This window comes from Acomys minous (genome assembly GCF_964271855.1).
Source record: "Acomys minous genome assembly, chromosome: 16".
NCBI lineage: Eukaryota > Metazoa > Chordata > Mammalia > Rodentia > Muridae > Acomys > Acomys minous.
In genome coordinates, this window is record NC_140498.1 from 73,061,282 (window position 1) to 73,083,615 (window position 22,334).

Genomic DNA, 22,334 nt, shown 5'->3' on the forward strand with positions numbered 1-22,334 from the left:
GCCTTGGGTGTCTCTTTCCACCTTTATGTGGGTTCAAGTTGACAAGCTTACAGGGTCAGATCCAAGTACATTTAGCTGCTGAGCCCTTTTCACAGCAGGCTCCGTTTAATGTGGGCAAAGCAGCCTCGGAGGCAGGGTGTCCCACCAGCTGCCGTCCTCTACCCATTGCCCGCTTAGCCTCTGTAGGGAGCCTACACTCTCACCCTGGACCATGTGGATGTTGGAAATGAGGGCCGTGGATGCTGGGTAGTTGGACAGTTCTGGGGAAGAGAGAGTTAATACACACACTTTTCTCCTTCCCACCCCCAATTATGAAGAAATGCTTTCCAAAGCTTCTTATTCCCTCTTACCTACTTACCAAGAGTCCCCAAGGAGGACTTGGAACACACACACCCTGCCGCCACCACCACCACCACCACATACATACATACGCACACACACACACACACACACACACACACACACACACACACAGATTGCTGAAGGCAAGGACATCCAGCCAGTGGGCCCTGTGCCTCCCAGGGCTAAAGCCTTCAGTCTGCGCCTACCCGTGCCGAGCTGTGAGCATTGTCACAAAACAAATTTAGGGGAAGTGAAGTGATTTGCCCAAAGCCACACAGTCCACAAGTCAGAGACCTTCAAGCCACTTCTCTGTGGCAAGAGCTTAAGCTCTTGTTTTGTTTCAAAACTTTTATTACATTTATATGTATGTAGGGAGGAGGGGAATGGCCCGCTGTGGCACATATGTGGACGTCAGAGAACAAGTTTGGAAGTCAGTTCTCTCCTTCCACGGTGTGGTCCCAGGTACCGAACAGGGGTCAGCAGGCTTGGTGGCAAGCACCTTTACATAGCGAGTCATTTTGATAGCCCTTGCCTTTGTTTTGTTTTGTGTTTTGTTTCAAGACATGGCTTTTCTATGTGGCCTTGGCTGTCCTGGAACTCATTCTGTAGATCAGGCTGGCCTAGACAGAGATCCGCCTGTCTCTGCCTCCTGAGTCCTTGTTTTGTTTTGAGACAGAGTCTCCTGCAACCCAGGATAGCCTCTACCACACTATTTTACCCAGGATGACCTCCACACCCCCTTGACCTTACCTCCTAAATGCTGGAGCGTGCACTGCCATGCCCCAAGCTGAGACTTATTTCTTGCATGGTCCCCTGAGCCCTGATAAAGGCTGAAGGGGGCGGGGTTCAGGTGCCGTGAGCCTCCAGGCTGCAGCCCCTATGGGATTTAGTCAGTCTCCGAGCCTGCCTCACTGCCTATCTTTGACAGTTCATGTGGGGCTACAGGGGCTGCCACAGTTCCTGATTCTAGCAAACTCTCTTTCGCTCTCACCTAGCTGGGTGTCTTTTTACGGCTGTGTTCTGTCCCCAGGGACAGCACGTGTACCCTCAACATGAATTCAAGCCCACACCTTTTTGTGGACGCAGTAAGCGGGGGTGTGGCTGTGTGGGAGTACGTTGTTTTTTTCCTCTGGGTGAAGTAGGCCTGGGCTGTACCCTGTAGATACTTGTAAACCCTCAGAGGATAGAGGGGCCAAGTCATCTGAAGTCACAGTCTGATGGAGGAGACAGTCACAAGCCACAGGTGTTATAATAAGGCCAGAGGAGAGGCAACCCAGGAGACGAAGGGGTTCTCCAGGCTCATGTGAGCTGCAGGCTTGCCAGCTGCTGGAATGCAGGAGTGGGGAGGGTGAAGTGGTGCCAGGCTGGGTGCCTAGTGTCAGAGAAGATGGTAGGAATCCTTAATTAGCATCTGCAGCACGTAGAACTGAGTGGGGGTCTCAGGAGGGAGGTCTCAGGAATCACTCATATGTGTCAGGAAAAACACACATACACACACACATACACATGCACACACACACACATACACATGCACACACACAGAGGAGCAGCTAGCAAGGCGGCTCAGTTGTTAGTGTTTGCCACACATATGAGGGGATGGGTTACATCCATCCCCAGAACCCACACACTGATGTGCATGCCTGTAACCCCCGATCTGGGGAAGGGAACATAGGAAGATCCCCGGGGACTTGCTGGCCAGCCAACCAGGTCACATCTTCAAGACCCTCTCTCAAAAGACAAGGTAGAGCAGGGCGTGGTGGCACACACCTTTAATCCCAGCACTTGGGGGGAGGCAGAGGCAGGCAGATCTCTGTGAGTTCAATGACAGCCTGGTCTACAAAGCTGGCCAAGGCTACACAGTGAAACTCTGTCTCAAAAAAAAAAAAAAAAAAAAGTAGAAAGATTGAGGAAGTCACCTGATGTCAACCTCTAAAGTGCACGCACGCACACATATACACATAAACTGAATGGCAGGCAGAGGGCATTGTAGGTTTGGGGGTACTGGATCAGCACCCCAATACAGCACACAATACTGGAAGAAGGAGAGACTAAGTCCTAAGCCTAAGCCAGATCTGGGCACCACTGCTTTGCAGCACCGCTACCCCCACCCCCCAAAAGCACAGGTAGGGTGAGAGCCAGCCTAGCAGAGTGTTGGGGAGCTGTCCAGCACTGGGTGCTCCTGAGGAAAAATCAGCCAGCCTTTTGAGACATCCCCCACCCCCATCTTAGTGTGTGATCCCAATACCTAACCCTGTTCTTCAGACCCCTACTTAATGCAGGTCCCAGCTGAGGGCCCCCTGCTCTCCGTTCCCCCAAAAGCAGGCACTGGGTCCCCCTTCTGTGCCCTTGAAGGAATTCTGCTGGGAATGCGAGCTACAGGAAGAGACAGGCTTGGAACTTCACTCATTTTGCACCCTGGGTTTGATAACGCTGGGGGGGGGGGGCGTGGCCTTGTACAAATTCAGTGAGAGTCTGGGCCCTTCCGTTGCCAGAAACCCATTTCTTTGGCTAGTGCAGTGGGAGGGGCCTTTGTGACAGAGAAGATGTCAGAGGAGAAAGGTGGCCCAGTCACACTAGAGTTTCTAGAACTCACCTGGGCCACAGTATGGATCCCCGAGTTCTAGGGACTTGAGTGGAGAGGAAAGTAAGAAACAGGGCTATGAGGGATAAGGTGTCCCGGGTGCCGAGTACACAAGCAAAAGAGAGGACTTACAAAGCTCATTTAGGAAATAGAGGCGGGGGCAGCTTTAATATCAAAACAAGCTACTTTTTATTTTATTTTATTTACTTTTTTGTTTGTTTGTTTGTTTGTTTGTTTTGGGTTTTGGTTTTTTGCGACAGGGTTCTCTGTGTAGCCTTGGCTGTCCTGGACTCACTTTGTACACCAGGCTGGCCTCGAACTCACAGTGATCCACCTGCCTCTGCACCCCCAAGGGCTGGGATTAAAGGCCTGCGCCACCACACCCAGCTTCTATCTACTTTTAATATTAAAAGTGAAGCTATTTATTTTCCATGTGTCTACACAGGCACCACCTTGCAGGTGTGTCGGTCAGAGAGCAGCTTGCAAGAGTCAGCTTTCTTCCTCTACCATCTTGGTCCCAAATTCTGGCAGCAAGTGACTTTAACCACTGAGCCATCTCCCTGGTCCTGTGGGCTTTATTTTGAGATGGAGTCTCGTGTAAACCAGAGCGGCTTCCACCCTGTTATGTTGCTGAGAATAAATAGCCTTGGGCTCCTGATCCTCCTGTTCTGCCTTCCGCGTGCGGGGAATACAGGCATGCGGGGAATACAGGCATGCGGGGAATACAGGCATGCGTCACCACACAGGGCTACCAACTGTGAAGCCAGTATTCTCTGAGCCTCTTTGTTTGTTTGTTGTTTTTGTTTTGTGTTGTGTTGTTTGAGACAGGGTTTCTCTGTATACCCGTGGCTGTCCTAGAACTCGCTCTGTAGACCAGGCTAGCCTGGAACTCACAGAGATCCACTTGCCTCTGCCTCCCGAGTGCTGGGATCAAAGGCGTGCGCCACCACTCCCCTGCTCTGACCCTCCGTCTTCTTAGGTGGGGATGGGAAAACTGAGGCCACGTTAGGTGTGCGAGCCACCATACTGGGAGTCAGACAAGTTGGGGTTCAGACCTAGTTCATCTGGCCCCTTCGCCTCCCTACCAGGATGGAGGGAAATGTTTGGGTTTAGAGACTACCCAGAGACCCCTACCACCCACCTGTAAAGCGGCAGAGCCAATACTTTTTTTTTTTTTCCTTTTGAGGCAAAGGAAGGTTCCCTGTAGCCCAGTACAGCCTTGAATTCCTGGTCTTTCTGCCTCTGCCTCCCAAGTGCTGGGATTACAGACACGAGCCACCACTGCCAGGTTTATTTAGTGCTGAGGGCAGACCTCAAGGCTTCTCACGTGCTAGGCAAGGTCTCTACCAATCGAATCCTACCTCCACAACCATTCTTCTTTTGGTTTGGTTTTGGTTTTTTCCAGACAGGGTTTCTCTGTGTTAGCTTTGCCTGTCCTGGACTCCTTTTGTAGACCAGGCTGGCCCCGAACTCACAGCGATCCGCCTGCCTCTGCCTCTCGCGTGCTGGGATTAAAGACGAGCATCACCACCACCCGGTCACGACCATTCTTTATGTGTTGTTCTGAGACAGGGGTTTCAAGTAGCCCAGGGTAGCCTCGAACGTGTTATATAGCCCAAGCTGGCCTTGAACTCCTGATCCTCTGTCTCTACCTTCTGAGTGCTGGGATTACAGACGTGTACCGCCATGCCTGTATATGTAGTCCTGGGGATGGGAAGCCAAGGCTTTCTGTGTGCTAGGAAAATACTCTATAGGCCAGCTCCCATAGACTCAAAAGTCACACTGACTTCTTCTACCCAAGGCCAGCATCATAGAGGTGGGAAAGGGTGGGAAATTCCAGCTTGCATGAGGCTCTGGTTCAGAGCCTACTATGTACATGTGATCCCCGCCAAGGTGAGAGGTAAGACGGCCCTGAGAGGCAATGCCCAGGTACCTAACATTGCCAGTGGGCACCACCCTGGGCTGGAGGAATGTGGGTGGACTGCATGGAGAGAGATGAGGCTGGAGCCACAGGGGGCTGGAGTGAGCCTCTGCTGTCAGTGGGAGGCTGAGCGGCATGGTCAAACCAGGTCACAGGTCACTACGGCAAAGGGAGGACATGAGCAATCACTCATGGCTGGGGCCAGCTTCCAGGAAAGTCCTGTAGGAGAGACAGCAGACTGCTCTTGTGGTTGGGGGCGGGGTTCCCCAAGGGGCCTCAGTTTCCCTATAATGAATGGCTCATTAAAGGAGGGCACTGTCTCGCCTGAAATAGATGAGCTTTCGTTCTGACCATCTCTTCCTCTCATGCCGATGGTGGTCCCCGCACAAATTAAGGAGTAGTAAAAGGGGCCGTCTTGCCTGATGCTGCCGGCATCCTCCTGGCCACTGTTAATGGCACATCAGACATAGGCAACCTGAGTAGCCAGTAGATCGCACCCTGAGGGATCTCAGACTCCCCACTCTTCCCTTCACGGGAGAGGGGGGTATTTTTCGGCTCCTGAACAAGAAAGGTACCGAAGGGGAGATTTTTGTTGCCACAGCAAGGGTTTCCCAGAAACCTGAGAGCCTCCTGGGCAGGGGGCGGGGCCACCGCATCTCCCCGCCCACTGAGTGCTGGATCGATTAGCGTGCTCTGCCCATTAGCGCAGAGCAGTGAGGCGGCCTCATCAATATTTTAAGGAATGACCAGGCCTTGGGGTCCGGAACTGCTCACTGCTGCCGGGGGTTGAAGACAGCGCCCCCCCCCCTCCCGCCTTTCCGATTGTCAGCGCTATTTTTACTACCGGAAAGCCTTCCACCCCCTCTTGCTGCCCCTGTCTGAGTGATGACTCGGTCTGGGTGTCTGGCCTTGAGGTTAGTCAATGCTGTGCCTTTTGTAAGACCATGAGCCAAGCTACCCCTGCCCCGACCCCGCCTCCCCTCCTCCTCTGAAGCCCATCCCACTTAAAAACAACAAAGCCAAAAAGGCAGGCACTGGAGTTAGCTGAGTCCCCGTGGGGTGCCTGCCTGGCATGCGTGCCTGGCTGGTTTCCCTCCCTAGCCTCCAATAAACGGGATGTGATGGTGCACACCTGTAAATCCCAGTACGCAGTAGGTAGAAGCCTTGGAGATGAAGAGATCAAGGTCATTTTTGGCAATATAGTGAGTTCGAGGTCAGCCTCAGCCACCTAAGCGACTGTTTCAAAAACAGTAAACAGAGCAGCATCTTTCCAGGCTGAGGAACGAAGACCAGACAGACTCCGTTGTGGTGAAGTGTGGAGGATGGCAGACCTACCCAGGACCCGGGACTTATCACCTCTCACTCCTGGTCCTGAAGGCTTTGTCTTTATCTCTGTCCAAAGGTCTTGGGATGCTGGTGAAAGTAAAGGCACCTCTTACCTGTCCCTGGTCCTTGTAGGTTGCAGTTGGTCCTCAGTAATCAACGTCCAGGGACCATACTTGCGTTTTTGTTTTTGTTTTTCCTGGGTTTTGTTTGTTTGTTTGTTTGTTTGTTTGGGTTTGGTTTGGTTTGGTTTTTCAAGACAGGGTTTCTCTGTGTAGCCTTGGCTGTCCTAGACTCACTTTGTAGACCAGGCTGGCCTCAAACTCACAGCAGTCCTCCTGCCTCTGCCTCCCGAGTGCTGGGATTAAAGGCGTGCGCCACCACGCCTGGTTCATACTTGCGTATCTTAATAGGGCCCCTGCTCCAGCCTTCCATTATATTGATAGAGAAACCGAGGCTCCGGGCGATAAGAGTGTTGAGCCAGGACAGAGCACACTCCTCCTAGGGCTGAGTCACTGGGCTTCTTCTAGCATCTGGGGCTGCGGGAGGAAAGTTGGGACATAACCAGAAAGTCAAGGGCCACAGGACATGTGAATTCTTGCCTAGCACAGAGGGATACTTCCCAGGAAAAGACAGGGTTGGAGAGTAGGGAGATGGCTCAGTGGGTAAGAGCACTTACTCTGAAAGTATAAGACTCCTTGAGTTCTAATCTCAGCAGCTGGATGTGGCCTCCTACCCTGCCCCCCCCACCCCTCCCACCCCTCCCACCCCCGGCAGAGACCTGAGGATTAACAGGACTTGCTGCCTGCTGAACTAGCTCTGGGACCAGTAGGAGGACCCTCGTCTCAGTGAAATAAGGAGGAGAGTGATAACTAGAGCAGGGTGTGGACATCCTCTGTCTTCCACACCTATGTCTGTAAACACATATGTGTGCGTACACACACACACACACACACACACACACACACACGCACACACGGGGCCAGTAAGATGACTCAGCAGGTACAGGGGCTTGCCACTGAGCTTGACAATCTGTATTCAATCCTTGGAACCAACTCCCATGAATTGTGCTCTGCCTTCCAGACATGTGCTGTGACATGTGCATGCCCCTCCCCCAGCACACACCACATACAAATGTAAAAATAGAAAAAAAAAACCTCTCTATACACCTGAAAGCCAAGGAGAAAAGCAATCCAGGGCAACAGGAGGAAAAAGAGACCAAAGCCAGGGGCTTTAATTCATAATTCTTTTGTTTTTCTTTCAAGCCAGGGTTTCTCTGTGTAGCCTTGAGTGTCCTGGACTCGCTTTGTAGACCAGGCTGGCCTCGAACTCACAGCCTGCCTCTGCCTCCCAAGTGCTGGAATAAAGGTGTGCGCCACCATGCCTTACCTAATTCATAACCCTCCTAAGCCAGCCCCTGATGGGGACACACGATGACACTGTCCACCCTGCTTCTGGTACCTCTGGGATCTGCTCGCTGACCCTGCTTTCCCACTATCTGATGCCACAGTCATTGATTGTCACGTACTGGCTGATCTCCACCGGGCAGTGTGGTAGGAAGCACCTCCTGGCCAAAGGGGATGGAGCCAGGCCCTGCCCTGACGAGAGAGCTCGCTTCCTGAGCTGTCTGTCCTTCCAGGGATGGGTAAGCCCCAAGTGATGCTCAGAATTTGGGAAAGTCAGCCAAGATCAAGGACTTCATTTCCTCCCTGGATCCAGCCCTAGGGGCTGTTGGGAATAGCGCTTCCTTGTGTGGGTCCACTGGTCTGCAGTGCACAGCCAGCCTCCTTCTGTCTCTGCCATGTGTGAGTTCTGGGAGCGCTGTTCATAACTAGGTGAGGGTGTTTTCTGACCTCCCTTCAGAACATTTGTTTCTTTGTTTTCATTTTAAGATAAAAATTTTGCTCTGTGGCCCAAGCTAGGCTGGAATTTTTTTTTTTTTTTTTTTATCTAGCTCAGAGTTACCTAAAACTTTCAATCCTCCTGCCTCACTCTCCCAATGCTAGGACTATAGGCACGCAGCCACCACGCCCTGCTTTCCCTGTTCTGTGTAGCATGGGACAAAGGTAGCTATACTGACGCCATGCTAACCTGCCAGTGGGGCTGTAGCCAGGAGGGAAGGAAAAGCCTAGCCAGTCTCCTGCTTAGGACGCAGCACATCTGCCTGAATCTTAGCAGAATCTGATCCCCACCTGGTTTAGGTGCAACCCTACGTAGGCCGTGTCCTCTGTGACTCTGTTCCTTCTCCCTTCCACGGTTTCCACGGGCAGCAGGGAGGGACAAAGACAGAAGCCTGAAAACCTCTTGGCGGCCTCCACACAGGCCCATACCCAGTCTTCCACCCATGTTCACCCATGCCATAGCACACAGAGCAGGAGATGGCTTGCTGGGTGTGTGGACTTAGGGGCAGCTCCTCAGGGGTATAGTGCTGTCCTTCTTGGAGGCCATGGAGGTGACGGTGATCACGGTAATGGTGGTGGTGGTGGTGGTGACAGTAGTGGTGATGATGACAGTGGTGGTGATGGTAGTGGTGGTAATGGTGGTAGTGGTGGTGGTTAGCTTGGCAGGTGCAGCCAGCTCTACTCCCAGGGAAAGAGAGAGTGTCAGGAACCTGAGCTGTGACACTCAAGACTGCCTTCCACTCCCAAAGAATGCCTAATGCCAGCTGGGGAGATAGACTTAAAAGCGTGCACAGAACGCGGAGTAAGTGGTAGCTTGCTAGAGGGACGCTCAAGAGGGGACTGAGGACACTTAGAGGGAGACACCTGTGCCAGCCCGGGCAGAGGAGATCAAGGAAGGCTTCCCAGAGGAATAGGCTTCATTAGGAGTTGGGGAGCAAGATAGAGTAAGGGTCAGGCCTGAGTGATGCTCCTGAAGGTTGCAGCACCCAAAGTCCTGATAAGTCCCACCCAATCACTGCTCACTCTGCAGTGGGTGTCATCTTTGTCACATCTATAGGCATGAACCCCTGGCACCTGTCTCAGGCAGGTGGATCCCGTACTGTGTGTGTGTGTGTGTGTGTGTGTTTTATTTATTTTTATTTTATGTACATTGATGTTTTGACTGCATGTATATCCATGTGAGGGTGTCAGTTTCCCTGGAACAAGAGTTACAGCTGCCATGTGGTTGCTGGGAATTGAACCCTGGTCCTCTGGAAGAGCAGTCAGTGCTCTTAACTGCTGAGCTGCCTCTCCATCTCTGGATCCCGTACTTAATGACAGCTGCTGTGGCCTAAGAAGGGAGGGGATTCAACTTGTGCCCTCTTGGCCCAGAGGCCCCAAAGATGCTGTCCAGAGGTCAAACGGCCTTTTTTTCTTGTTGTTGTTGTTACCTAGAGTTTAATTAGAGGGCTTGAATACAAGGGGAGATCTGAGATGGGGTTGTCAAGGGCTGAGGAGCAGGAGCAGGGGCGAGCCCAGAGCCATGGGGATCCTAGGAGGACAGGAGAGAGTGTGAGCCTCTGCAGTGCTTTAGAAGGATGAGTGCTGGCCCTCAACACTCCACACTAAACTGGCCTCTCCAACAGGGGGCTGCCAGGGAGGCCTGCGTCTCCCTACTTAATATCCTTGGGGGGGGGGGGTTGTTTTGTTTCGTTTTGTTTCTTCGCTAACTTAAGGTCAAAGTTACCAAAGGAAAATAGAGGCAGGGGCTGGGGGCATGGCTCTGTGGAAGGACCATTGCCTAGAGGTCCCCAGTAAGGGGTTAGGGGTGTCACTCAGAGGTAAAGCTATTAAATAATTTGCAAGGAGGCACTGGGTACAATCTAAGGGGGAAAAAAACGGGTGAGGGAGGCAGAACCAGCCGGGTTTGTCTTCTCAGGGACTTTGACCACAACAGGGGACAAGAAGCAAGTCTCCCTCAGATGGCTACCTGACATGCACTCTGCAGTTTACCCATTCTAAGTGGTAAAAGATGGAGTTGCCTAGCAACAAAGTGGAAGAAGCTGGAATGAAGAGACAGCTGGGATTTCTAGATTGGTCCAGTGGGGATGGGAGTTCTTGAAGGAACAACATGCAAACTACCATGGGTGGGGGAAAAAACAAGTCCTAAGGGGGTGGGGCCTTCAACACCAATAATAACAATAGTCATCTTTGAGCCATTAGGGAAGATGACCCCCCAAAAGTTCCAGGATCAGGAAGATCTGGGTTAAAGACCCTGAAACTGAGTGCAAGCCCCTTGTCACTCGAACAGACACCCAGGAGCAATATAAAGGGGAAGAACGTCTTTTGACTTACATTTCAGAGGTTAAAGGCCATGGTCAGCTGGCCCCCTGAGTTCCTTGCTCAGACAGGACATGGTGGGAGGAAGGGACAGAACAAACAGCTTAGGTCAGCACCATGGCCAGAATGAAGGGAGAGACAGTGCTTAAGGCAACGGTCCGTAGGGTCTGCAGAGATGGCTGTGAGGTTAAGAACACTTGTTGCAGCCGGGCATGGTGGCGCAGGCCTTTAATCCCAGCACTTGGGGGGCAGAGGCAGGTGGAGCTCTGTGAGTTCGAGGCCAGCCTGGTCTACAAAGCGAGTCCAGGACAGCCAGGTCTACACAGAGAAACCCTGTCTCGAAAAACAAAATAGCAAACAAACAAAAGGACACTTTTTGCTCTTGAAGAGGAAGGTCTTGCCGAGTAAGGTCCTCAGCATCCACACAGCAGCTCACAACCGCCTGTAACTCCAGCTCCAGGAAATCCCGACATCCTCTTCTCTAGGGCCTGGGGACCTTGGAGAGGTTACTGAAGAGCACCAGGGTGTCCAAAGCTCATGGGGCACCACAGGGAGATGCCTGTCTCCTTGACCAGCTCCAGAAATCAGTGACCCTGCAGTTCAAAAAAAAAAAAAAAATGCTGTTTAGGACCTGTCACTTGCACACTGGTCTGCGTCTCCAGCCTCAGTGGGTTGGCACACAATCACATAGAGCTGCTGTGGAGCAGGGTATCCCCAGGGAGGGTGGTGGTACGCGCCTGGCTTCCCAGCACGTGAGACGTAGAGACAGGAGGATCAGAAATTCAAGGTCATCTTCTGGGGGAGTCTGATGCTAACCTGGGCTGCAAGAGACTCTGTCTGGAAGGAAGGAAGGAAGGAAGGAAGGAAGGAAGGAAGGAAGGAAAACAGAAAAAGAAACACTTACCTACTTTTCTCCTCTCAGCCCGAGGCTGCCATGGGACCAAAGCCATGAATGGTGCCACCCCCGGCTCGGCCTCCGCCCCCGCCCCAGTCCCCGACTGGCGGCAATTCTGCGAGCTTCATGCCCAGGTGGCTGCTGTGGACTTCGCTCACAAATTCTGCCGCTTCCTTCGGGACAACCCAACCTACGACACGCCTGACGCAGGGACCTCATTCTCCCGCCACTTTGCAGCCAACTTCTTGGCAGTCTTCAGCGAAGAGGTGCGCCGCGTGCTGGGGACAGCAGCGGACACCATGGAGCCCGAGCCTGCTGTGGCCTCAGTGACATCGGCGCTCAAGGTTGCAACCTATGGCCACTCCCGCAGCTCAGAGGACGTGTCTGCCCACTCGGCTACCAAGGCCCGTGTCCGCAAGGGCTTCTCACTGCGTAACATGAGCCTGTGCGTGGTGGACGGAGTACGTGACCTGTGGCACCGGCGCTCGTCCCCAGAGCCCGATGCTGGGTCCACCCCCAAGGCCGCCGAGCCTTCCTCTGAACCTCGGGACAAGTGGACGCGACGTCTGCGGCTGGCGCGGACCCTGGCGGCCAAGGTGGAGTTAGTGGACATTCAGCGTGAGGGCGCGCTACGCTTCATGGTGGCAGACGACGCAGCCTCGGGTCCCGGGGGCACCGCGCAATGGCAGAAGTGTCGCCTGCTCCTGCGAAGAGCTGTCGCTGGAGAGCGCTTCCGCCTGGAGTTCTTCGTGCCACCCAAGGTGAGGATCTTGGCACTTGTTACCATCAATCTCCCCGTCACTCACAGAGACCCGTTCACCTGCGGGGCGACAGGGACTGGGACTCCTTTGGGGACTGTGTGGCCTGATCTGACTGACAGTTTTTGTATAGAGGGGGTACCTCCCATATGAGGTCAGGGAGCAACAAGGTCCATCTAGACATCTCCCCGAGAGGCCTGTGTCCTGCTCCATGGTAAATGGGCATCTGCTGCCTCAGCTCTGCTCAGAACATCTGAGTCCTGTCAGGTGACCCCCTTCCTTCCCATCAAAAGGAAATAAGGGCTTCTGCCAGCTACCAGCATCTTATGTGCCACATTTGTCCCTGTCCCCATTGCTGGTCAAACCTGCCCTATGGTAGGGGACAGGGAGGCTTGAGGTCGGCTCCAGGTAGGTAAATGTATCTTGATTGAAAAGTAGAGGTGTCGGGGTGTAGCGCAGTACGTGGGGTGCTTGCCTAGCACTCACGAAGCCTGGAGTTCCAGCCCCAGCACCGTATAATCTCAGGGCGGTAGTCCACTTGGAAACAGGAGGATCAGAAGTTCAAGGCTATCCCTGGCTACATAGAAAGTTGGAAGCTAGTCAGGTCTACATGAGAGAGCCCCGTCCGGAAAGAAGAAAACAGTGCACACTCAGAGGAGGGGTATGGCCTGCCTGAAGTCACACAGACAGTGGGTGGCACAAAGGGACTAACATCACCACTGGCGCGGTCACCAGAAAGAAAGGGGGGGGTAGGTAAAGCCCCTTGAGTATCATGGCAGCTGATGATACCCCAAGACCTGACCACTCCAGGGTTCAGTCTCCCAGGTCCCCTCCTAGACCCCTTGAGTCAGTGTACTGGAGGCTTGCCCTCCCGGCCTCGTCTCAGGGTGCAGGAGTGAGAGCTGCCCAGAGTTAGAGATGAAGAGATCTCACTCACCCCAAGTCCCAATGTCTCCAGAGTTCCCAAGGGTTTTGTTTTTTTTTTTTTTTTTACCCACACCCAACTTTAAGCCCCTGAGAATAGTGCCACTAACATAAGTCTACAGACAGAGGCCAAAGCCCGGGGAGGGGTGGCTGGCCCAGGGTCACCCAGAGGCCAGAGGCAGAGACCCAAGGCTTCAGTGGCTCCAGCCTTGAGTGGCAGTCCCAGCTGCTGCTCTCTGAATAGCTGCTGTGCCCGTAGCCCTGGGGGAGCGAATGCGGCAGCTGGCTTGGGTGTGCGCTCTCTCTCTCTCTCTGTCTCTCTCTCTCTCTCTCTCTCTCTCTCTCTCTCTCTCTCTCTCTCTCTCTCTCTCTCCCTCCCCCTTTCCACTGGTCCCTGCAGAGCACTCCAGCTTCCCTATTGGCCGAAGGGAGATCCACAGGAATCACAGAGACCTTCCCTTTCAACTGTAAGACAAACAGGTCCCTAGCCCCTGATCCTGCCTCAGGCTGTCAGTCTAGCAGAGCCCAAAAGAACTCTCAGGAGCGGTCCATAGAAGTGTGGCTCTGCCTGGTGGGGTGGCGCACGCCTTTAATCCCAGCACTCAGGAGGCAGAGGCAGGCGGATCACTGTGAGTTCGAGGCCAGCCTGGTCAACAAAGTGAGTCCACGACAGCCAAGGCTACACAGAGAAACCCTGTCTTGAAAAACAAACAAACAAGAAGTGTTGCTTATTCTAGAGCATATGAGACTATCTTCTATTGCTATAACAAAATGCTAGAGGCTAGATAGTGTACTTTTTAAAAAAAAGAAGAAAAATTGGGCAAGGTCGCATGCCTAAAATACCAGAGTTGGGGAGGTAGAGGCAGGAGAATCAGGAGTTCAGTGTCATCCTTGGCTGTATAACAACTTGAAGGCCAGCCTGGGCTACATGATACCATATCTGGAGAGGGGGGGGGAGGGAGAGGGAGAGGGAGAGATCAGTTCAGCTGGGTTTTAGAAACTGCTCGCCCAGGGTCAGGAAGCTCTGTGTACTCTACCTATGTGAAGGTCCTCTTGCCTTCTCACAGTAGGGCAGAGAGAGAAGGCAAACAGCCATGTGTAAAAGAGGTCAAGTCCAGAGTGACCTCACTTTATAACCACCCCCTTCTGGTTACACAACTAACCAAGTTCCCTTGAGAACTACATTAACCTCTTCCCAACCTCCAACGACCGACCAGTTCCATTAGGCCCCGCCTCTTAAAGGGTCCACCTGCCCAACAACAACAACAAAATTTTAACACTTATTTATTGTAGTAGGGGGGAATACACAAGTGGGGGTCAGCAAACAGCCTTCAGGAGCCGGTTTGTGCCTTCCACATGTGGCTCTAGGGGATCAAATGCAGCCCTTTCATTGTTACCTGAACTTCTAATTCTCCTGCCTTTCATCTCCCACATTGTGGGATTATAGGCATTTATCTCCACGCCCAGGCTATATGGTGCTGGGGATATCAGACCCAGTGCTTCTGAGAGCTGCGTAAGCATGCTACCAATGGAGCCTCACCAGCCTCATATTTGTTTTTTTTGTTGAAGGGTTTTGGTTTGGTTTGGTTTGGTTTTTCGGGACAGGCTTTCTCTGCGTACCCCTGGCCGACCTGCACTTGCTTTGTAAATCAGGCTGGCCTCGAACTCACAGCGATCCACCTGCCTCTGCCTCCTAAGTGCTGGGATTAAAGGCATGTGCCACCAAGCCCAGCTATTCCGTCTTGCAATTACGACCATATTGGGGACCAAAGCACCAGGCCATGAACCCTTGGGGAGCAAACCATGTCTAACCCGTGGCCCTTAGCGAGGGCTCAAGATGGGTTTCCCCACTGTGACTGCCCCAGGGTGAAGGAAGAGCCGTGTATGTCTACTGACACCCTTACTGCCTGTCACTCACCTACCAGTCCAGATCTCCCTGTAGCTGAGAGCTCTTGGGGGCTTGGGTCTGCAGGATTGGGGTGCACCTGAGACCATGTTTCTTTCACATCTCTTGATGTGTCTGCCCGAGTCAGGTCTCTAACTTCCTGCACCCTAACACTGAATGGACACCAAGTCCTCTTACAGCAATCATAGAGCAATGAAACTAACCCCTTGCCCTAATCAGGCTGAGTACAAGCCTGCACAGGGGAGCTCCTGGGTCCCCGAGGTACGGGAGCTTGGACTACACAAGTGGTCAGCAGGTGGCAGGAGCTAAGGTAACCGAAGTAGAAATAGGGAGATGTAGGTAAAGCTGGGGCCGTGCCTCAGTGGTAGAGCACCTGCCTAGAATCCCCCAGTGAGGGGCTGGGGTGTGGCTCAGTGGTAGAGCACCTGCCTAGAATCCCCCAGTGAGGGGCTGGGGTGTGGCTCAGTGATAGAGCTCCTGCCTAGAATCCCCCAGTGAGGGGCTGGGGTGTGGCTCAGTGGTAGAGCACCTACCTAGAATCCCCCAGTGAGGGGCTGGGTGTGGCTCAGTGGTAGAGCACCTGCCTAGAATCCCCCAGTGAGGGGCTGGGGTGTGGCTCAGTGATAGAGCTCCTGCCTAGAATCCCCCAGTGAGGGGCTGGGGTGTGGCTCAGTGGTAGAGCACCTGCCTAGAATCCCCCAGTGAGGGGCTGGGGTGTGGCTCAGTGGTAGAGTACCTGCCTAGAATCCACCAGTGAGGGGCTGGGGTGTGGCTCAGTGGTAGAGCCCCTGCCTAGAATCCCTCAGTGAGGGGCTGGGGTGTGGCTCAGTGGTAGAGCACCTGCCGAGAATCCCCCAGTGAGGGGCTGGGGTGTGGCTCAGTGGTAGAGCACCTGCCTAGAATCCACCAGTGAGGGGCTGGGGTGTGGCTCAGTGGTAGAGCACCTGCCTAGAATCCCCCAGTGAGGGGCTGGGATATGGCTCAGTGGTAGAGCACCTGCCGAGAATCCCCCAGTGAGGGGCTGGGGTGTGGCTCAGTGGTAGAGCACCTGCCGAGAATCCCCCAGTGAGGGGCTGGGGTGTGGCTCAGTGGTAGAGCCCCTGCCTAGAATCCCCCAGTGAGGGGCTGGGGTGTGGCTCAGTGGTAGAGCACCTGCCTAGAATCCCCCAGTGAGAGGCTGGGGTGTGGCTCAGTGGTAGAGCACCTGCCGAGAATCCCCCAGTGAGGGGCTGGGGTGTGGCTCAGTGGTAGAGCACCTGCCGAGAATCCCCCAGTGAGGGGCTGGGGTGTGGCTCAGTGGTAGAGCACCTGCCTAGAATCCTCCAGTGAGGGGCTGGGGTGTGGCTCAGTGGTAGAGCACCTGCCGAGAATCCCCCAGTGAGGGGCTGGGGTGTGGCTCAGTGGTAGAGCACCTGCCTAGAATCCCCCAGTGAGGGGCTGGGGTGTGGCTCAGTGGTAGAGCACCTGCCTAGAATCCACCAGTGAGGGGCTGGGGTGTGGCTCAGTGGTAGAGCACCTGCCGAGAATCCCCCAGTGAGGGGCTGGGGTGTGGCTCAGTGGTAGAGCACCTGCCGAGAATCCCCCAGTGAGGGGCTGGGGTGTGGCTCAGTGGTAGAGCACCTGCCTAGAATCCTCCAGTGAGGGGCTGGGGTGTGGCTCAGTGGTAGAGCACCTGCCGAGAATCCCCCAGTGAGGGGCTGGGGTGTGGCTCAGTGGTAGAGCACCTGCCTAGAATCCCCCAGTGAGGGGCTGGGGTGTGACTCGGTGGAAGAGCACCTGCCTAGAATCCCCCAGTGAGGGGCTGGGGTGTGGCTCAGTGGTAGAGCCCCTGCCTAGAATCCCCCAGTGAGGGGCTGGGGTATGGCTCAGTGGTAGAGCACCTGCCTAGAATCCCCCAGTGAGGGGCTGGGGGTGTGACTCGGTGGAAGAGCACCTGCCTAGAATCCCCCAGTGAGGGGCTGGGGTGTGGCTCAGTGGTAGAGCCCCTGCCTAGAATCCCCCAGTGAGGGGCTGGGGTGTGCCTCAGTGGTAGAGCACCTACCTAGAATCCCCCAGTGAGGGGCTGGGGTATGCCTCAGTGGTAGAGCACCTGCCTAGAATCCCCCAGTGAGGGGCTGGGGTGTGGCTCAGTGGTAGAGCCCCTGCCTAGAATCCCCCAGTGAGGGGCTGGGGTGTGGCTCAGTGGTAGAGCCCCTGCCTAGAATCCCCCAGTGAGGGGCTGGGGTGTGGCTCAGTGGTAGAGCCCCTGCCTAGAATCCCCCAGTGAGGGGCTGGGGTGTGGCTCAGTGGTAGAGCCCCTGCCTAGAATCCCCCAGTGAGGGGCTGGGGGCGTGGCTCAGAGGTAGAACACCTGCCTAGAATCCCCCAGTGAGGGGCTGGGGTGTGGCTCAGTGGTAGAGCACCTGCCTAGAATCCCCCAGTGAGGGGCTGGGGTGTGGCTCAGTGGTAGAACCCCTGCCTAGAATCCCCCAGTGAGGGGCTGGGGTGTGGCTCAGTGGTAGAGCCCCTGCCTAGAATCCCCCAGTGAGGGGCTGGGGTGTGGCTCAGTGGTAGAGCCCCTGCCTAGAATCCCCCAGTGAGGGCCTGGGGTGTGGCTCAGTGGTAGAGCCCCTGCCTAGAATCCCCCAGTGAGGGGCTGGGGTGTGGCTCAGTGGTAGAGCCCCTGCCTAGAATCCCCCAGTGAGGGGCTGGGGGCGTGGCTCAGAGGTAGAACACCTGCCTAGAATCCCCCAGTGAGGGGCTGGGGGCGTGGCTCAGTGGTAAAGCACCTGCCTAGAATCCCTCAGTGAGGGGCTGGAGTGTGGCTCAGTGGTAGAGCACCTGCCTAACAAACATGAAGCCATAGATTCTACCCCAGCACTGAGGATGGGAGGGCAACTACAACTACATCAGGACAGTTGGCCTCAGACAGCAGGCTGAGAGAAGGAACACAAACACGTCCAGCCAGTGGGAGCCCAGCTGAAGGCACCATTGTAAACATGCCCACTGTCCCTGGCCCATGATGGCCAACCCCCGCCACGGGCTGGTGTGAAGATGGGATCAGCTGAGCCCATCAGTCACTGCTTTTAGCCCAGCCTAGGGCCCGCTGGACAGTGTCCAGGGTGGCCAAGATTTCCCATCCAGCAGATATGAGGCCCTTCCTTTTCCTCCTCAGAAAGTCCCTGTCCCAGAGCCCCAGCCTTGCCGGGAATGTCAGCTTCAGGTCAGCCCCGGGAGGCTCAGGGAGTGAATCCAGGAGCTGTGGGACAGAGCATAAAGCAGCCTTCACAGAGTGATCCTCCTAAGGAGCCCTGCTGACTCCCCTGATTTACCCGGTGATGGAAGCAGTGGAATGTTAGTTCCCTTCTATCCCCGCCCAGCTCCATAGCCCTATTCTGAGGTGGGAGCTGTACTCCAGAACACCTCACCCAAAGCAGGAAGCCTCCTTATTCTAGGAGCAATGTGCCCCTCAACCCCTCACTGGGGGAACCAGAAGTCTTCCTCTACCACTCAGCCTCAGTTCCAGCCCCTCACTGGGGGATTCTAGGCAGGTGCTCTACCACGGAGCCACACCCCAGTCTCTCCCTGGGGGATTCTAGGCAGGGGCTCTACCACGGAGCCACACCCCAGCCCCTCACTGGGGGATTCTAGGCAGCTGCTCTACCACTGAGCCACACCCCAGCCCCTCACTGGGGGATTCTAGGCAGGTGCTCTACCACGGAGCCACACCCCAGCCCCTCACTGGGGGATTCTAGGCAGATGCTCTACCACTGAGTCACACCCCAGCCTCTCCCTGGGGGATTCTAGGCAGATGCTCTACCACGGAGCCACACCCCAGCCCCTCACTAGGGACTGTAGTCCCCAGACTAGCCATGGCACCTAAACCCCATCCCCCTTCCCCCCATCCTCAGCTTGCTTCATATGATACAATATCTCACAAAAACCCAAGCTGACCTGGACTCACTGTGTAGGTGTCTGTGCTATGATTCCAGGCCAGTCAGAGCTACATAGTGAGACCCTGTCTCAAAAAGGGGAAGAAAATGTTTTTTAAATTCTAAGTTTGGCCCTTCACTTGTACACCCCCAGAACTCAGGAAACTCAGGAAAAATTTTCCCAAGTTCATGACAACCTGTGCTATATAGTGGCTCTGGGTCAGCCGGTGCTACAGATTGAGAACCTTTTTCCAAAAACTAAGGGCTTGGCGTGTGGCTCAGTGGTAGAGCACCTGCCTAGAATCCCCCAGTGAGGGGCTGGGGGCGTGGCTCAGTGGTAGAGCCCCTGCCTAGAATCCCCCAGTGAGGGGCTGGGGTGTGGCTCAGTGGTAGAGCACCTGCCTAGGATCCCCCAGTGAGGGGCTGGGGTGTGGCTCAGTGGTAGAGCCCCTGCCTAGAATCCCCCAGTGAGGGGCTGGGGTGTGGCTCAGTGGTAGAGCCCCTGCCTAGAATCCCCCAGTGAGGGGCTTCATGGTAGAGAGCGTGTCCCGCTGCATGATGCCCTAGGCATAACTCCCAATACCGAAAGGGGGAAAAGAGAGAGAAAAAGGAGAGAAAGGGGATGAAGGAGGGTGAGAAGAGGAGGGAATCTCATGTGAAGTGGATGCGCCAGGTGGAGGGCAGGCCAGGTGGCACCCGTAGCTCAGGGCTGGGATTCAGCAGCCTCTAAGTTGCTGTGAGCCTGGAGAGTGGGCTCCTGCTGTCTCCCTCAACATTCCCAGGCTCTATAATGGGGCTGATGAGCACTCGGGAAGCAGAGGCCAGTGGGTCTCTGAGTTCGAGGACAGCCTGGTCTACAAAGTGAGTTCCAGGATCTCTGTGAGTTTGAGGCCTCCTAGATGTCCCTCTCACTGTCCCTTCTTCTGGCCCCCTAGGCTTCCAGACCCAAGGTCAGCATCCCCCTGTCGGCCATCATCGAGGTCCGAACCACCATGCCCCTGGAAATGCCTGAGAAGGACAACACATTTGTGCTCAAGGTAAGACCCCCACTGCACCCCCCCCCCCAAGGTCTGCAGCTGCCTCGGGCCAGGGCACTATTGGGTTACACAGCTTGACCTCGTTACAGCCCTGTTCCCTATTTCTTCTTGGGTCTGAGTAAAGGTCAATTAGAGCTCACTTCTCCTCTCCCCCGGAGCCAGACACACCCACCTCACTCTGGTGGCCAGCCTGTTGAAGTTATGCAAATGTCCGTAGGCACAGGCAAGTGGAGTGTGGGAACCAGCTCTGGTCCTTACAGAGGCAACAAAGACACAGAGGGTGGGTGGGAGGCACCCCAGTGAATCTGGGGAACCTCCTGTCCTTCCACCCGGCCCACAGCACTAGGATGGCTTGTGGGGGTTGCTGAGGACATGGGTCCAGGCTCCTGGGGTTGTGGTCAGGCCTTCCTGGAAAGAACAGACTCCAAGGCTCAGTCCCCCCTCTGGGAGGCCGGCTCCTCCCACTTGAAGCTGGGCAGAGCCCCGACCCTCTTTGGCAAGCTCCTATTGAGCTTGTGTTTATACAAGCCACAAACTCTTCTATTCATTGAATAAACATGTGCCAACTCTATGTCCTGAGTTGTCCCCTCAAGGCTGGTGGCTGGGGACACAGCCCCTGCCCATCTGGCATTCTCAGCTACTGGGTGGTCCTCAGGCACGCCTGAGACAGAAGGAATCCTCTGCCAGCCCCACTGTGAACCCATTTCCCTATGGCAAGGGAAGGCACTCAGGATGCTCTTAGGCCAATACTATATTTTGACAGAGTACACAGGACAAGGAACCAAGAACAGAAGACTGGGCAACTGGCTGTCCCGGGTTCAGGACTTAGCACGGCTGCTGGCTGCTGTGTGGCTTTTGAGCAACTTGCTCTGACACCAGGCTTCTTGGCTATAAAATAAGGATTATATGCCGGGCATGGTGGTGGCGACACACTTCTGTGATCCCAGTACTCGGAGGAGGCAGAGAGACGCCGATCTCTTTGAGTTCGAGGCCAGCCTGGTCTACAAAGCGAGTCCAGGACAGCCAAGGCTACACAGAGAAACGCTGTCTCGAACAAAACAATAAGGATTACACAAAGCCCCTATCCTAGGGTGGTCAGGAAGTCAACCAACAAGGCACAAAGGGCACTGAGCGCCACATGGCCACAGCAGTAGAAAGAATCACCGTCACTAACTCCTGGGGGCCCCTCAATTCTGGGACAAGCCAGTTACCCCCTCCTACACACCACTTGACTTGAACTCTGTCTGAGCATGGTTTGAGCATGCCGGGTCTCCTGTCCCATACCCAGGGCCTCCAGAGCCTGCGTCTCCTCCCCTGTGTGCTCCAGGCTGCAGCCCTACACCCCGACATGGGGGAAGCCACTCCCCTCCCTTCTGTTCCTACCCATGAGACTCGACATAGGAGTGAGCAAAGCCGTGCAAACCCTCTGCTCATTGCTCCTGGGGTGCTGAGCCCACCCCCAACCCTGCAGTGGGGGAGGCGTCACCAGGGCCACTCTCCATCCAGGTGGAGAACGGAGCGGAGTACATTCTGGAGACAATAGACTCGCTGCAGAAGCACTCATGGGTGGCTGACATCCAGGGCTGCGTGGATCCTGGGTGAGTATTCTGGAGGCCCGAGGGTGGGGAGGTGGACAGGTGGGGGGAGGGGTGCCTTGTCCCTTTCCTCCCAGAGACCAGGCTACCAGAAAGGGTAAGTACTAAGGTAGAGCCAACATCAGTGTTTCCCAAAACGGCCAGAAGGATCAGGAGCCTAGGGTCATCCTCAGCTACATAGCTAGTTAGAGCTAGCCTGGGCTAAATGAGCTCCATCCCCAAAAAACAAAATAAGGGCTGAGTGTGGTGGCGCACGCCTTTAATCCCAGCACTCGGGAGGTGGAGGCAGGCGGATCGCTGTGAGTTCAAGGCCAGCCTGGTCTACAAAGAGGGTACCAGGAAAGCTAGGGCTACACAGAGAAACCCTGTTTCAAAAACCCAAATATTAAACAAATTAATTAATAATAATAATAATAATAATGTAAACAAAATGCAATATAACAAAATGAGCAGCAGGAGGACGTCAAGGCTTCCCTGGTGTCTAAGCCGGGGCTTTGTGCAGTGCTAGGCATGTGTTCTGTCTTCCACACCCCTCATCTCAGATAGAATTTCAGGGCTGAAGAGACAGCTCAGCAGTGTCGCTCTTCCAAGCCATCTGAGTTCAATCCCCAGTGCCTACGTCCAGCCACTGACAATTGCCTGTAACTCCAGCTCCAGGGGATCCGATGCCTCCGGCCTCTCCAACCCACACACATCCATCCACTCTGTGGCAGACACACACACACACACACACACACACACACACACACACACACACACCCGTCCACTCTGGCAGACACACACACACACACACACACACACACCCGTCCACTCTGGCAGACACACACACACACACACACACACACACACACACACACACACACACGACACATCAACTTTATAGAAAAGAGTTGGAGATGGATGAGGAAGCTGGTTGGAGTC

At 54.7% G+C, this 22,334-nt stretch overlaps 1 protein-coding gene across 6 annotated transcripts in view; it reads left to right on the forward strand.

Annotated features, from left to right (window-relative positions):
• SH2B2 (SH2B adaptor protein 2) overlaps positions 1-22,334 on the forward strand; it is a 32,804-nt gene that overhangs the window by 3,784 nt on the left and 6,686 nt on the right. For all 6 annotated transcript variants that reach the window (XM_084764605.1, XM_084764607.1, XM_084764608.1 and 3 more), the window contains 3 exons: positions 11,310-12,043; positions 19,717-19,818; positions 21,325-21,416. In XM_084764605.1, the coding sequence (XP_084620731.1) occupies positions 11,310-12,043; positions 19,717-19,818; positions 21,325-21,416 (928 nt within the window). The remainder of the gene's footprint in view (positions 1-11,309; positions 12,044-19,716; positions 19,819-21,324; positions 21,417-22,334) is intronic.